The following is a 15,356-nucleotide window of genomic DNA, read 5'->3' on the forward strand; positions in this document are numbered from 1 at the left end:
ATATGTTGCGCAGGTGTATATTATGGACTACATTGTAACCACAATGTACAATGTACGATATATGGTGTTTTCTACGACGGGTAGATCAGCGGATAAACAAAGGATCTTTTGTCCCGCTGAATACTTAGGCCGATAGTTTTGCAGTCATTTCTTTGAATCTAGTAATGGTAAGCAAAATCACACGCTCACCGAGATGTTACCTGGAACCAACCTCAAAAATTGTCATAACGAAATTACGAATCGAAATGCATTCTATACGAAGATGCGAATGATGAGAGCAGCGGTTCGGAGAATCGAGATGCAGGTTAACCATTGCCAGGGATGTGGCAGCTCTCTCTTCACATCGGACCTTCTACTCATCTCTCTGTGTTTATATTCATGAAGCAGTGTTGTTTGGGACATATGTAAATTACGAGGTCTGGTATTTCTCTATCTCAAGTGATTTATTCAACAAAGTGTTTTTTAACCCGTTTCTAACAGTTTCTAATGCATAGTAACCATATTCATTTTTTCTCATACTACCAGGTGAAGCTTGCCGATTGCGCCGCGACCAAATCGATACAAATTAAATAGATCCACCGATAAGATAAATACATTTTCCCATCCGTCCAACGTTGAAACGTTGTTCCAACATTTCCCAACCGGTTTTGAACCAATCTCCACTAATATCACAGCGACTGGGAAGCAACAAGGTGCCTAAATCAGTTCGTCGTTTGTAGATATGTGATTGGAGTGCTTACTTATCGCTTCATTGTTGCGTGTCTGGCCTCATTCCTTTGTACACCATTCTTCCATGATAGAGGTCTATACGCACTATTTTCTCAGCGCGTTTGACCCCTCGACTAGCGTCCTTGTTGCACACACCGGCCACTTTTCAGGGTGCCCGACTGAAACTCATGCACAAACATGTTAAATTGAGACTCGGTATGTGATTTTTCAAATACACGCACCTTCTACGTCCTTGCGCATTTTGAGATTTGGATCTGCGACCATTTGCATCAGTCCCTCAACCTTCGAGAGATAGGACTTCGAAAAATACCTTCGAGCACTAGTTGATCCAGTAATCCCTTTCGGATTCTGCTCAACGGGTGTACACCCGGAGCATCTTGCTTCGTTGTGTCCTCCATGCTCGGAGTTTGCTTTTTGAATTCCTTTCTCTCCAACGTTAGACTGGGCAAAGTTGAATTTCTATGAAGAATGTGCGCACCTCCCATGAATGCCATACCGTCCTCCCTGAGGTGAGATTGTGCCGCATCATCCAAGGGGACATCGCTGTGGCGCTGTGTTCCTCCCTGGAGATAATTAATGCCCCCCTGGGGTCGGGGAATTGCATTGACGTCCGGGATACGTAGAAAAGACGAAGATATCCATACCAGGCGCAATAAATCCTTGTATCATGAGTTGGAATAGTGGGTTTTGAAAACCTCCTTTGAAATTGCTCAATTCGTTTAGAGATGCACGGTAGCCCTGTATTCCAACTGACATTATCAAAGTTAGGCTAATGGACCTTTAGTGATGGTTACGATCGCACCACTGATATAAATCCCATTATATTCGCTCTGACTGGAAAAATCAAAGAGGTTGGACATCGACATTGCGTACTTGAATGTGAAGAGAAAGAGAGGGTCCAGAGGCGTACTGAGACGAAACATGGCAATGGGTCAAGGTGAGAAAATTGAGGGGGAACAATGGATATCCAGATCTTTATAAAATGAGAACACCAGTTGGACACGCCTTATTCGATTCATCTCTCGATTCTGGCTGTGGGAAACAGTGATAACGGTATCTTTTGATGTTAGATTACCACGCCTCTTAGTCCCCTCTCCGATTTCAATGGATGGGATAAGAATGCGGATGCTAGATGTTGACCACAAGGTATAGGTCATGAGGGATGATTCTGGTTGGTAGCGGGACCAGAATTGTGGTATCACTCTCCGTTTCACATTGACCACAAGGTTTGAAGTGTACGTGATTCTGCTCCCTTCAGTGACGGTACTGTTGTAGAAAACTATCTACACAGAGATCATCAAGCACAGTCCTGCGACGTTAAATGGTGCTAACTGGAGGGCAGAAAGCCTGGACATCGCTACCCGCCGCCCGGTCATCCATCGTATTTGCGAATATCGAATGTCTTTGGCTCACATGAAGGATGTTACTTACCCTGTGCGACATATACAACAGCGTTGTCCGTGTACGTCGCGATTTAATTTCCACATACCAACACTATCCATCATCGATCCGGTATGAGCTCACATCCAACACTTGTGCCACACTTTATAGCTCACCGACTTATCCACCTCCACGCAGCACACGAACCCCAAACACCCGTCCGCTCCTAATTCATAATGCAACTTTTCGTTTCCTCAAGGATGCAAGTAATCGGTTGAGCTCTTCTACAAGTGTCGGACGCACCATGTACCTTGTTTAACGCTGTTAAACCCGACACCTACCTCTATTTTGACCACTCGCAACCAATGATCCTCCCTTGGGACTCTGCACAAATGCATTGAACAAGAATGCGAGGGTTCAAACGGTATTCACATATTCCGTGCGCAGGAACTTTCAAAACCAGCGCAAAACTCACAGAGAATTTCTTATCTCCTCCTCGATGACAACGGTCAACCATATCTCGCGTTCCAAGGTTTTCGGCGAAAAGGATAGCATATATCTGAACAGTCTTTGAATACTCGGCCTTTGGGTTGCAGGCAGAGGGTGATGTAAGAGAAAAGGACACCTTACCGCTTCAGTTTCAAAACCAGAAGAAACGGCAGGCATAAAAAAGTCGCGAACGAGATTTCTTCAAAAAAGCCGTGGTTTAACCATCCGGCAATCGGTTGTTCTTCATTTATTCATCCGTTCCGCATGGCGACCCCCCATTTTCCGAGGCCAGCGCCCATCAACTAATGGCCGGTTTTCGAGAACCAGATCGAGCGCATTGTAACCATGGAGCAGATGGAAAGTTACTTCCTGCGTGGCGCTGCCTCGGACATAGGGAAGAAAGATGGGTAGTCAGTCACATAAGTAGGGGAGCGAGTGGCGGGGTGAACGCGAGCTTGAGGGTATTGTGTTCGCGTGAATGTCAATGACGTGGTTGTGGAGAGTTGTCAAGATCTATATTTTTGGAAGGCGGGATCAGGGAGGATAAGACGGTTGTGCGAGATAACCTAACTCACCAGTACTGATATAACCGCAAATTCAACCGAGCGGGTAAAGTGGTGCTTGGCGTCCATGTCGAGTTTGATGTTGTACTCCTTCATCTCCCATAATCACGAACGGGGTAGCATATAACGCACAAATTTCGGTATAAATGTATATAGAGAATAGCATAAAGAGCTTGAGACAGCGTAACTGACAATTTCCACTGCACTGGAGAGCAGACGTTTGTCATCAAATACAACGCAGACAGCACACCAACTGTCATATATATCTATATGGCCCTGGTGTAGCTGCAGTAGCGTCGATGTTGAGTGTGTGCCAGAGCAGAGGTAAATCGGAAAAATAAGGGTCATAGCGATAGCGAGGTGGTGTGAGAGGGGTCGCAGGTCTCCTCGAGAGTCTGCTATGTGCCAAAGCGAAAAAGAAAGGAAAGAAAAAAACAAGCGAGGCACTCACCTAGTTGCTCCTGCTCCACCATTCCTCAACCTGTATATCCCTCATCCCCGCCAACTGGTCACACGTTTCTGATGTTCTGAAATTTTTTCGTTCTGGTTCGAGTGGCTGGGGAAGAGATTCCGATGGTGGTGGGGGACAAGTATCGCGTTGTTTGTCCTTGCTGTTGTCAAGGTCATTCAAACTCCGCTTTGACTCCTGACACCCACGCACCGCACGGTGACCTTGCTACCCCCTCTCAACTGTTTGCTCAAGAAATATGGATGTCAAAGTAAATATTTCTGCCGCGTAAAGTCAGTAATGAAAGTTATCGAGACTCTTGTGCCAGTTCAAAAGGGGTTACTGTAGAACCGGAGAGTGCGGGCACGACTCGGAACAAGGCGGGATAATTGGGCTGGTGAGCGTATTGCTTAAAGACTCTTGCCTTGCTTTCTCCCACCACTTATAACCAAGTGGAACATTTCATGAAACTGGAAAACTTCTTTTGTGAGTTTTGTAGCAGGAGGTTACTTGTGAAACACATGTTGAACGCGAGTGTTTCTGGACCGAGCATGTTTATTGCGGGTATTCAGGATCCAGATATAAGCGACGCACCAGCGCAGCAGCACAGAAGCCGGTCAGGTAGTGTTTGGTGATGGCGAGGCGGTCTGGACCAGGAGATATACGAGACGACGAGGTATGTGGACTTATTTTGGGATGTGCTGTGTTGTAAGCATTTGGGATGACACACGAGTAGAGTCTACAGCGAGTGTGGAGTGCAAGATTAGGGGGGGAGGGTAATTCTTGCATGTGAAACAGTTTTACGCTGCATATATATGTTTTCAAAAGTTGTTCATGAGATGTTATTCCATGAAACGATACAGGCGCTGTTTTCTCGCTCTATGTGTATAAAGACATTCTTAGGATCTCACTATATTACGGCTTTGCACAAGATTACACCCAATTGACGTTGTAAACTCCAACAACCAAATCCCCATTCCCAAACGCTGCATCGGCGCCTACAACGGATTAAGTATCAGCCCAAATTATAGAAGGATTTTGTAGACGCAACCTACCACCAACTCTTCCATTGCCATCCACACAGTTCGTGAATATCCACTGGACAGCGTACGACACGTCCACGCAAGGCGAAGATGCCGCACCGGCCGTTTGGTGGAGGTTCGACCCGCCGATAGACGCGTCGCCTGCGGTGCAGAATACGACGTTGTCCCCTGGAACGGTGCATGCGTTGTTGGGGATGCTCGCGAGGTAATTATAGCATGCTATGGTGTTGGAGATGTCTGCTGTGGTAAAAGTGAAGCTGTTTATGGTGACATTAGTTATTGATTCGATAGTACTTTTGTCAGAATGTACCATTCGGCGTCAAAGTTTGCGCTGCGTGCATTGAGAGACGAGTTGAATGGGGGCTTCATTGTGTAGAGATCCTTTGATGTGAGGTTGAGGGACTCTAGGGTAGGGAACCCCGGTCCTGGAATGACATCTGGATAGATGGTTGGACTAGACTGGACGAAGGTAATGGTAGTGGCCACAAGGGAGAAGACAGTGGTAAAGGCAAACATATTGGAATACTGGTGACTCAATGTAGGCCGTTATTTGAGCTTATATGCACGCATAAGCTGCCCGCCATGAACGCATGTTGGTCATGGAAGTATAGCTAACGAAAGGTCTCAACTCAATGTGTATGAGGCGTACGGTTTCAGCGAGATATGATCCATTATCATCGAACGTTCGGATGCTCATTTGATTTGTCAACAGTTCAAAATTTGTGCCGATGAAGATGATATCAAAGTTCCTTTCGCGACTACAACAACATTCTGTTTATGAGGAACTCACAAGCTAGAGTTGTCAATGTTAGTCATGTTTCCCCTCATCGTAAACCAAACAAAGTAAACAATCACATCGCAAAAATCTCCAGTCATTTATTTGGCATCAGGTGCCGAAACCAACTCTTTTTACCTTGCATAGCGAGATTCCTCCGAGGTACTTTAATTACATAAAAGAAGTCGACAGGCACAGATGAAAATAGGCGCATGTGCTCTGTGTAGCGAGTGTATTGTGTTTATCTCAATCCATTAACATGATATGTTGTGATATTTTCTGACCACATACCAAGAACCATTGCATTGTGACTTGAGCTGTAGCCGGAATAAATGGCCAATACGGAATCATCGATTAACCTTGATACTTCAATCAATACCTAATCGACTCACAATGCACAAGGAATTTGCTCACACTCTATGTCGACCCCGGCACTTACGGAAATGGGTGATACTTGAACATCGCTCCCTTGACTTCCGGAGGAGTCTCCTCGAGAACATTATTAGACTAGGAAAACCGGTATTCGATCCGATAAGAAACAATGCTTTATTGCAGCGAAGGGCCAGGTGGCGGAAGAATAGGGATGTGATATCACAGTGCTTCGGCGGCGTGAGGGAAGCGTAACAAGTCTTGGAAAGGGTACGACAAGTTAATTTAGGGTTGCAATGGGTAGAGGTGGTGATATACTCTGCGGAGAGGGAAAGAGCAGGAATACAAATCATAGGAGACTCACTTGGCTGACGCACACGCGCGCATATCCAGCTCCTCTACCCACATAGTTGCCCCGCTCCTCGATAGTACCCAACACATCTGCATCAACACCCCACGCGCCAACGATAACGAAGCATGTATAAGCGCCGATATCGAGTCTCGTGAGACTTTAACGCCTGGCATTGCCCTCTTGATCTCGCCCATGTTTGATGCCTATAGCTACACAAGTCATAGTCACAGTTAAAATTAGCACTCGAAATCGAAACTTTACATTTCGAGAGTATCCAACATGTATTCCACTTTCTTTCCACTACCGTCTTGATTTGGATGTTCGCTGTATGTGGGGTAATCCCAGATTCGACGTGTGCTATGTCCCCTGAGTAAAAGCGAGACGCCAAGAAATGGTTGATAAGCCACATATCTTATTAATGAATAACACCCAATATCACAATTAGTCAGTGCTATCCCACCCAACACGCACCACCGACGCACCCGTAAAACGACTTAAGCGATCGTTTATGTGCTTAGCAATGCGATAAGCCATCCTTAACATTCGCTATCTCGACATAACTGTGCATTTTGTGATGTATTATCGGTTAGCAATTGTGGCATTTTTCGGGATTACGAAAAATGACGAATTGATTATAGGCGCCGTGCGGGAATAGGAATGGGTGGGATTGATGGACACTGGTTCAGATGCATAGGATTCCCGAATTCATAGGGAAATGGATGGAGGGAATGATTATTGGTAAATACAACTGTGGTGACCAGAATAGGGAATAGCTGCACCGTGCACAGACGAAATGAAAGTAAAGTATTTACTAAACGAAGCGCGCCTAGAAGCATAGCTCGAACTCTAGCTTTGCTTGATTGGACACGCCTAGTATCCAATTTCACAACACGGGAGTTGTACCTTACAGACGTCGTGGTTACATGTCCCTGAACACAAGATGTGGATTAATCATCCGTGTCTTCTTGTTGTCCAATAACGGTATCAATATGACACAACTGTGGACTAGAACATACAGAACATACAAGGTTCGTTGGCGCGTATAAATACAGGTCAAATCCAAGCAGTTGACACATATCCAAATTCCTCACCCGCAGTTTTCGAATCCCAACCCAATCAATTCAACATGGTTCTCACTCTAGTTGGCAGCACATCCTCCACTTGCTCTCTGCGCGTTGCGATGGTTCTCCACGAGAAGAAAGTCCCCTTCGAGTTCATACCCATCGACCTGGCCAAGGGCGAACACAAAGCACCCCCGTACATGGAAAAGCAGCCCTTCGGCGTCGTCCCATACATCGTACGCACGCATATAACACCAACTAAATTGACTTCTCACTCTCACACTCACCGTGCACCAACAGGACGACGACGGGTTCATTTTGTATGAAAGCCGTGCGATCTGTCATTACATCGCATCCAAGTACGCCGGACAAGGCAACGATACGTTGATCCCGTCCTCTGATCTCAAAGCCATCGCGCTGTTCCATCAAGCCGCGTCCACCGAGCTCTGCCACTTCAACGACTTTGCAGAGAAGATCGTCGTCGAGAGGGTCTTCAAGCCGTTCGTGCCGCCATTCATTGATCAATATCCAATTTAATTTCCCAATGCTAATGAACAATTATGCAGGATGAATGGACTCGCTACGGACGAAGAGCACGTCAAGCGCCTTCTTGCGACGTTGGAGTACAAGCTCGATGCGTATGACAAGATCCTGGGAAAGCAAAAGTATCTTGCTGGAAATGTACGTATACTCCTTACCTCAACCGTGCGTTTTCTGGTTCTGATGGGTACTACAGACATTCACTTTGGCGGATTTATTCCACATTCCGTATGGCGCCCTCCTTCCTGTTGCAGGCGCCCCTGCTCTTGATCTTGACAAGAGGCCCAATGTTGCTAGGTGAGATTCTGAAACACTGTTAACGTATTAGCAAAACCCAATGATAAATTAAAATAGGTGGTGGAAGGATATCACCTCCCGCCCTACCTGGAACGCGGTCAAGGACGGTGTTAAAGCACACACCGGCGCTTATTAATCTTTCTCTGATGGTATCTTCTCCTCTTGGAGGAAGTCTGCGTACTTTCAGATGTAGATTATTTTCCCCTTGTGGCTACATATCAGTTAAACGCTCATGAAATAGAATAGCTTACGTTATTATTCAAGACGTCAATAGGCCTCAACGAAATGTTCTTTGGAATCAAATTTTGTCTAACATCAAGAAGGTAGTGATGATGAGAACGTGGATTATTGCAACAACGAGGAATCGTTAAGAATAAATATCCAACGAGTAATAGCCCTGTCCCACACAAGATGAGCAGCATATAGCGGATATGTGAACGTAGTACGGCGCTTGACGCACCTTCTCCGGGTCAAGCGTCATATTGTAACAGGACAAGCGAGAAATGATGCTGGTGATTTTCGGTATATGGTTCAGCTTGGATAAATACTTGGATATTGCGATGCATGAAAAATGCGATAACAATGTCAGTGCTAGTCAGTGTCTTCGAGCGGACATTGAAGGTCTTTGGCTCAGAATCTGAGCCTAGATGCGCGCTTTTCCTGTGCACCGCCATTTAATTATCCACATTCCTGAGCGTGTATGTAGATTAGGAGACTATCTCAAGCGATATATTCGAAGGTTTTTTTAAAATCTGTTTCTAATAGGAACCATATTCATTTTTTTCTCACACTCGGTACAACTTGCCGATCATGCCGTGACCAGATTGATACAAATTAAAGAGATGTAGCGATAAGATGAATAATGCTTTGTCTGACGACCATCCAACATCGATCCCTTGGGCCCCACTCCCCATCGCTTTGAACTATGCCCTACAAGGTACAAATAACTGGGAGGGAATAAGGTGCGCAAATTAGTTTGTTTGTTGTGGACACCTATGATTATAGTGCTTACTTTTCTATTCATTAATCAAGTCGGGTCTTATTCCTGGATAGACCACCCTGCCATAGGTGTCTATACGAAATTTTTGGACAGCGAAGTTCCCCCCTCGCTTAGCGCCCCCTTTCTGCACGCGCAGCTCTCTTTTACCGCTGACATGAGGTACAAACATGTCAGATCCAGACTCGGTATGACCAGTATATATACTTGTTTAATCTAACTGCCTAAGATCGGTTAATCTACCAGAGATTAATCTATCAGGAGCACTTGGCTGCCCAGTAGATTAATCAAAGTCGATATGGTTTTTTTCCTGTGTGGGCTATTCTTGACGTTGCGGAACGTGATACACCGCATCCTAGACTCTATTGCTGGAGCTTGAATGATCTGCGAGTGGACCATACATATTTTCCAGAGGCTGTGAAACTGGGGTTTCGTCCTGAACGTCTGGGCTCAGCGCCATCTGCAGGACAATCCATACGGGTAGTGCCCCAGTATTTGTATATATCGGGGAGCAATAGTGGCTGTATGTCGTCTAAAGCACCCTGTACACCGCTCGGAGGGTAATGGTCATCTGGTACGTTAATCGTGTTTGTTAAAATCATGTACAAGGAACGACATGTCGCGATCTCACATATAGTACCCGAGGCATCAATCATGTCCTGCCCATTGACACGGGTGATCTTTGGAGAACCAGAAAAGTTGAAAGACATTGCGAGTATGAATTTAAAGAGAAATATAAATGTTCAGATACGAAAAATTGGGAGAAAGTTACATTCGTGAATTTCGAGGTGAACAATGGACGGCCGGGTCTTTATAACCCTTATTTGAGTCACCCCTCAGCCCTGACCAAGATTTTTTTTTACACATTGCTAATTATAAATGTTTTGCTTCGTTTCTTTTTTTTTTTTGTAAACCGCAAAGCGACGCAAATTTGGCTGTGGCAAACAGTGCCAACGGCATCTTTTGGTGTTATATCACCATTTTAGTCCTCTCTCCAAATTTCTAGGACGGGATGAGTGTGAGGATGCAGGTCAATAACCTCAAGGTGGAGAAATTAACTATCTTCTGCTATTATCACTTGTTTGAACATAATTCTGCACCTCTAGGCAAAGTTGCGCAGGCATCGAGTATAGAGCACGCGGTAGCCGCGATGTGTACTACACCGGGTAGATCAGAATAGATAAATAACACACGACACAACAAGGGCTTCGGCTCGCGACATTTAATACAACTCAACATCCACAATCAACTGAAAATTTTATATTGCTTAATCGAGGTGCACAAAAAAAAGACGAGGCATATTCCCGGTGCTATGCCCGGCTGTAAAGAATTGAAGGTACACCTTTAATCGTGACCCGTAGGAAACTTTGCAAACGATATAAATGAGATGCTTGTAATTGAAAGTGTTTTTTTAGGGTCATTGAGGCTGCGCGCTATTTATTCATTGAGTTCGGAGTTTGAAATAGTAGTTCCGGTGTCCATCAGCCACGATGTTGCGTATACCAGAACGATAATGAAGTGGCAACCAAATTACCTCATGCTCAGAGGCCATGAGGTTGTCAGTATTTAGTTAACGTTAAAGGCGTCACTTCTCATCATCAACAACTATCATGCCCGCAATACTGAAGGTGAGATTCTACCTGCTCTCCCAACCCAGCAATGCTACCAGATACCATATAGGCCATACGATACAACCAACGCATGTTGGCTTATCCCGCAGGCTTTAAACCATATCCACGCTGTGCGTTCACGTTTTTTGTCAAATCTTCCTCTTTCAGAATCTATTTACACATTCGTCGCATCCCAAAGATGTGCCTACCCCGGACCGATACAATATGCAATACGAAAACGTTGAGCTCATTACCGAAGACAAAGTGAAGCTTCGTTGCTTTCTTGTGAGGAGATTCGGAAATCTTGTAAGTATAAGCTAAGCTTTGAGCGCCACTGCTGACTCAATTTGACTTTGATCTAATCCAGAAAAATGCAAGAGGGACCGTTATTTTCTTCCATGGGATTGCGGTGAATCATGGGGAAATGCTATCTCAAGTGAAGGAACTGTATGAGTTTAATCTTGCCACGCTCACAGTTGACTATCGAGGGTTAGTTCTGAATTCACGGCACATACACACACATATATATATATGTAAACTGATGATGGATATGTAGCTACGGACATAGCGAAGGCGTACCGTCTGAAAATGGTGAGTTGCACTCGACGGTTTCTACCTGATCTATTCAACTCAATTCACTTTTCAGGTATCCGCCTCGACGCTCAGGCCGCCATAGACTATGTAAAGAACCACCACATCCTGTGCAAACTCCCAATCGTACGTCAATGGTCTGAGAATATAGGCGCTCATATTAAGCTTTCCACGCGTCCTCAGATTCTATTCGGTCACGGTCTGGGTGGGGCTGTAGCTATCTATACTGCAAGTAAAAACCCAAACACGGTGCGTAATCAAGGATGATTTGTGATTATGCATTCTGTCTCAACCGAAATCTATCTCCAGGTATCCGCTGTAATAGTTGAAAACACCTATACATCAATTCCAGATCTCCTCAAAAGCATGCCTGTCATCCGCTATTTCTCCTGGATGTCTACACAGAAATGGAGGTCATCAACCGCATTATCCCGTCTTCCTACATCATTGCCCATTTTGATTCTGAGCGGGCGTATGGATGAGTACATACCGTACACGTACATGGAGAAACTGTGGAAAATAGCGATGAATAGAGGTCGTTCGGAAAGCAAAAATAGTGTACCAAATGAAGAATATAGACCTCCTATGAACGACATGTTTCGGGTCTTTCCTGATGGAATGCACTGTGAGTGGACTTCGCACATTGCTTCACTATTTTTCTCTCATTGTGCGCCACTGGTAGATTATACGTCCCACGAACCCTACTATTGGGAGACCGTTTTTGAATTTCTTGACCCTTTAATTCGTATTTCTCATACAGAAACGTAGAAAATTTTTGCTTTGTTTTCATTTACTCGCAAAACATTTCAACCAACATTTTCATTCTATTTATCGCGTTGCTAATTCTATTTGCTCGTGTGGATATTTTGTACACGTATGCCAGTAGATTACTGCTGTTTTCTCAGACTATTACCAGCAGAGTCTGATCTCATTATCCTGTGTACCACCAAATAAATTACAACGGACATCGCTGATATTCTGATTTTACGCTATATCTATGGTCAATATGTAGCTTTTACTCATGCATTATTGTAGCATATGCCCTTCTTGGATATTTACCACTATTCATGCATTTCTGACCCTTCAGATGCACGAATACACACAAAGATGCTCTATTTCATTCTTTTCACGATTCATAGTGTTTGCACAGTGCCAGAGATATCTGAAATGGTGCACAAGCTGTACTACGAAAATGTTTAGTCGCTCAAATGGCCAAATTCGACTGCAACGATGATGCTCAAGCTCAAGGTCTGCGTGCTACATTTTAGTAACATTTCTCGTTCATCAATAAACTCAATTCCAAAGTAACTACAAGTAGAGTCCCTGAGTGGCACGTGTCGAAGAGAGCCTTGAATCCAAAAATTGCAATTTTATCTTCATAATGCACTTGAAGTTTGTACGGCGTACACCATCCGCATAGACTTACACAGTCACCGGCTCAGATGCAAAGGGTAGACCCGAGGTATCCACCATCGCCACTGCTCTCAAAATTACCCACGTCGAACGTCGAACACGCGTCAACGCAGAAGGAGTAGTGATCTATCGGACATGAAGAGCATGCAGGCTTCTTGGACCTTACAAAGAATGCGCTAAAACACCGCCAAAAACAACAAATCACAAAGAAAAGACAGTCGAAGTTGTGAATGAAGCAACAGATCAGGCCAGTGATAGTCACTTTGAGAAGGTAGGGGTGACCTGGGTGGGAGTGGACATGGCGAGGAGGGCGGGGCCCAAAATGAAAGAGGCGGCGAGGACGAGTGAGTGTCGAGAAAACTCACATCTTCTTTGATATCCGAATGAGTGCTTGATGTAATGCGGCGTGGTTGCGATTTTTGCAGAGGATACAATCTACAACCAATATTATTTTATATATACTTTTTCCACATTGTATTTGTTGGAACAAAGATTAAATCATCCACGAACATTGAAAATCAACAGAAAGCTCCAATACACCGCTCCTTCTATGTGCTTAGGATCATTTATTCAAGGTAGCTGTTTTCAAGCAGTGCTTCGGAGTAATAGAGGCCGTGAAGCTTGCCGATCATGCCGTGACCAAACAGATACAAGCTGAAAAGATGTAGCGATAAGATAAATACATATCTGACGATTCCTTCCAACAGTAGTCCCCCGCTTCCCAACCGCTTTTCACCATTCCCGACAAATTACAGATGCTGCGTGCTGATAAGCTGCAATTAATTTTTTGTTTGTAGATCTGTGATTGGAGTGCTTACTTTTCCGTCCACAGATCAGGCCTCATTCCTCTATACACCACATTTCCATGCTTGTCTATACGCACTATGCGTTCCGCCCGTTTCCCTCCTCTCTTAGCGCCCCTGTTGTACGAGCGGGGCCCTCTTTTCTTTATTAAGCTGACAGGATGAACAAAAAAGTCAAATCCAAACACTGGGTATGTCATTTTTCACAAACACTCACCTTCTACTTCCTTGCTCCGTTTGGGGCTCGGATCTGCAACTGTTTGCTTCAATTCCACATAATTCGAGAGATGGGAAATCAGAATTTACCTTCGAGCATTGCCTGATGATCCAGTATTCCTGGTGAATGTTGGCTCGACGGGCGCGAACCCGGAGCCATGTGGCCCGTTGTGCTCTTTGTGCTCCAACGTATTATTTTGATGTCTTGTCTCTCCAAAAGGTGGACTCGGCAAGGTTGAGGTGTCTTGAATATTGTGTGCGCCTCCCAAGTACCCCAGACCATCATCTGGCCTATGGTATGGTACCGGGTTAGGTAGGCTCCGGATGGCCCTGTATGGGGTGCCCCTCTGATGAGGCAGATTGGATTGCCGCGTTGAGGGGCCAACAGATATGTGCTGCTGGGAGGGGAATATTGGCGCAGACATTGCACCCATTTCGGCCCCGTATACCCTTTCCAAATAATTGATCGGGGCTTGACTCATCGTGCGCCCGATGTTGGAGTCGTTAGAAGACTCCTGACAGGCTACAGAGGAGCTCGCAAACGTTTCAGCGAGCTCAACCTGAATGTTGCCCATCTGCATGGAAGTCGGCAGGTCATAAGGAGGGATATCCCATGTCATCGCTGCGGGGTTGTTCAAATACTCATACATCAACAAAAGATCGATCTCCCCAAGCTTTGTCCAATCCAATGATAGGTCAGAGACGGAAAATCCAGTCTCTTGTGCCGCTGATTCCTGGTGCTATGGATGAGAGGTGGTTAAGTTGATATACCACTTTGAAGTGGGGGTTAGAACACGTACGAATGGACCATGTGTAACCTCCAGTGTTGGGGACACTGCGTTCCCGTCCTGCAAACGTTTATCTACAACGTTTGAAATGTTATTTCTTGGAGTAATCCCCCAATATTCAAACATATCGGGGATTAATGGTTGTCGGATATCTGCTGTAGTACCATCTACTCCGCTCAGAGGGTAATGGTTTACTGTCAGATTAATGATGTGTATTAGAGTAATGTACATACAACGAGAGTCGCGATCTCACCGGCCTCAGTCTCATCAGCACCGTTCTGAGCAAGCATGATCTTGGAAAAAACAAAGGTGTTATAGGACATTGTGGGTTTGAAGTCGAAGAGGAGAACTGATGGTTCAGAGATGAAATTCAGTGGGAGCGGATCGAAGTGGGAACTTTCGAGGTGAACAATGGACTGTCAAATCTTTATAACATGAGAAAAAACCCTGTACACGCCTTTCAAGCCATCCCTTAGTGCTGGCTTTTTGCGGTGGGAAACAGTGCCATCGGAATCTTTTCATTACGCTTCTTAGCTATCTCTCTCATTAAATCGGACGGAACGACAGTGAGGATACCCAACAATGACCTCAAGGTGTAGACATTTACTAAAGGCTGTGATCATCGTGACTGGTTTGAACAGTGTTATTTACCTTCAGGATAAGTTGCGCAGGCATTGAGCGTTGAGCACGCGGCAGCCGCGATGTGTACTACTCCGGGTAGGTCACAATGGATAAACAACACACAATACTTGAATGGTTTTTTTCCCACTGAATCCATACCCTGAACGCTGTACGTTCAGTTTGATCACACGAAGTCTCCCATTTTTCTAACTGAAATTTAAAACGAAATCCTCTTAATGAATTAGAGATACTGTAGCGGTGCGTGAAAGTT

The 15,356-nt window shown here is 45.0% G+C and overlaps 5 protein-coding genes across 5 annotated transcripts; 2 read left to right on the forward strand and 3 right to left on the reverse strand.

Moving 5' to 3' along the window:
• Positions 1-565: 565 nt before the first annotated feature.
• On the reverse strand, positions 566-3,257 carry JR316_0005518 (uncharacterized protein; the record flags this gene model as incomplete). The annotated part of the gene is made up of 11 exons (XM_047891276.1): positions 566-677; positions 815-887; positions 951-983; positions 1,040-1,313; positions 1,603-1,638; positions 1,722-2,012; positions 2,161-2,223; positions 2,286-2,362; positions 2,451-2,493; positions 2,585-2,692; positions 3,174-3,257. 11 exons carry the CDS (start codon positions 3,255-3,257, stop codon positions 566-568), a joined length of 1,194 nt encoding a protein of 397 aa, XP_047748625.1.
• A 1,285-nt stretch (positions 3,258-4,542) lies between these two features.
• Positions 4,543-5,168, reverse strand: JR316_0005519 (uncharacterized protein; the record flags this gene model as incomplete). Its single annotated transcript, XM_047891277.1, has 3 exons — positions 4,543-4,607; positions 4,665-4,909; positions 4,963-5,168. The coding sequence occupies 3 exons, from the start codon at positions 5,166-5,168 to the stop codon at positions 4,543-4,545; spliced, it is 516 nt and encodes a 171-aa protein (XP_047748626.1).
• Positions 5,169-7,274: 2,106 nt separating this feature from the next.
• On the forward strand, positions 7,275-8,182 carry JR316_0005520 (Glutathione S-transferase; the record flags this gene model as incomplete). The annotated part of the gene is made up of 5 exons (XM_047891278.1): positions 7,275-7,445; positions 7,510-7,709; positions 7,776-7,890; positions 7,946-8,046; positions 8,104-8,182. The coding sequence occupies 5 exons, from the start codon at positions 7,275-7,277 to the stop codon at positions 8,180-8,182; spliced, it is 666 nt and encodes a 221-aa protein (XP_047748627.1).
• A 2,562-nt stretch (positions 8,183-10,744) lies between these two features.
• Positions 10,745-12,012, forward strand: JR316_0005521 (Protein bem46; the record flags this gene model as incomplete). Its single annotated transcript, XM_047891279.1, has 8 exons — positions 10,745-10,784; positions 10,853-10,959; positions 11,021-11,142; positions 11,210-11,244; positions 11,300-11,370; positions 11,428-11,493; positions 11,554-11,869; positions 11,927-12,012. The coding sequence occupies 8 exons, from the start codon at positions 10,745-10,747 to the stop codon at positions 12,010-12,012; spliced, it is 843 nt and encodes a 280-aa protein (XP_047748628.1).
• Positions 12,013-13,223: 1,211 nt separating this feature from the next.
• Positions 13,224-14,787, reverse strand: JR316_0005522 (uncharacterized protein; the record flags this gene model as incomplete). Its single annotated transcript, XM_047891280.1, has 7 exons — positions 13,224-13,311; positions 13,341-13,430; positions 13,476-13,613; positions 13,678-13,710; positions 13,767-14,416; positions 14,477-14,658; positions 14,718-14,787. 7 exons carry the CDS (start codon positions 14,785-14,787, stop codon positions 13,224-13,226), a joined length of 1,251 nt encoding a protein of 416 aa, XP_047748629.1.
• Positions 14,788-15,356: the final 569 nt, after the last annotated feature.

Source organism: Psilocybe cubensis, chromosome 5 (assembly GCF_017499595.1).
Source record: "Psilocybe cubensis strain MGC-MH-2018 chromosome 5, whole genome shotgun sequence".
NCBI classification, from domain to species: domain Eukaryota; kingdom Fungi; phylum Basidiomycota; class Agaricomycetes; order Agaricales; family Agrocybaceae; genus Psilocybe; species Psilocybe cubensis.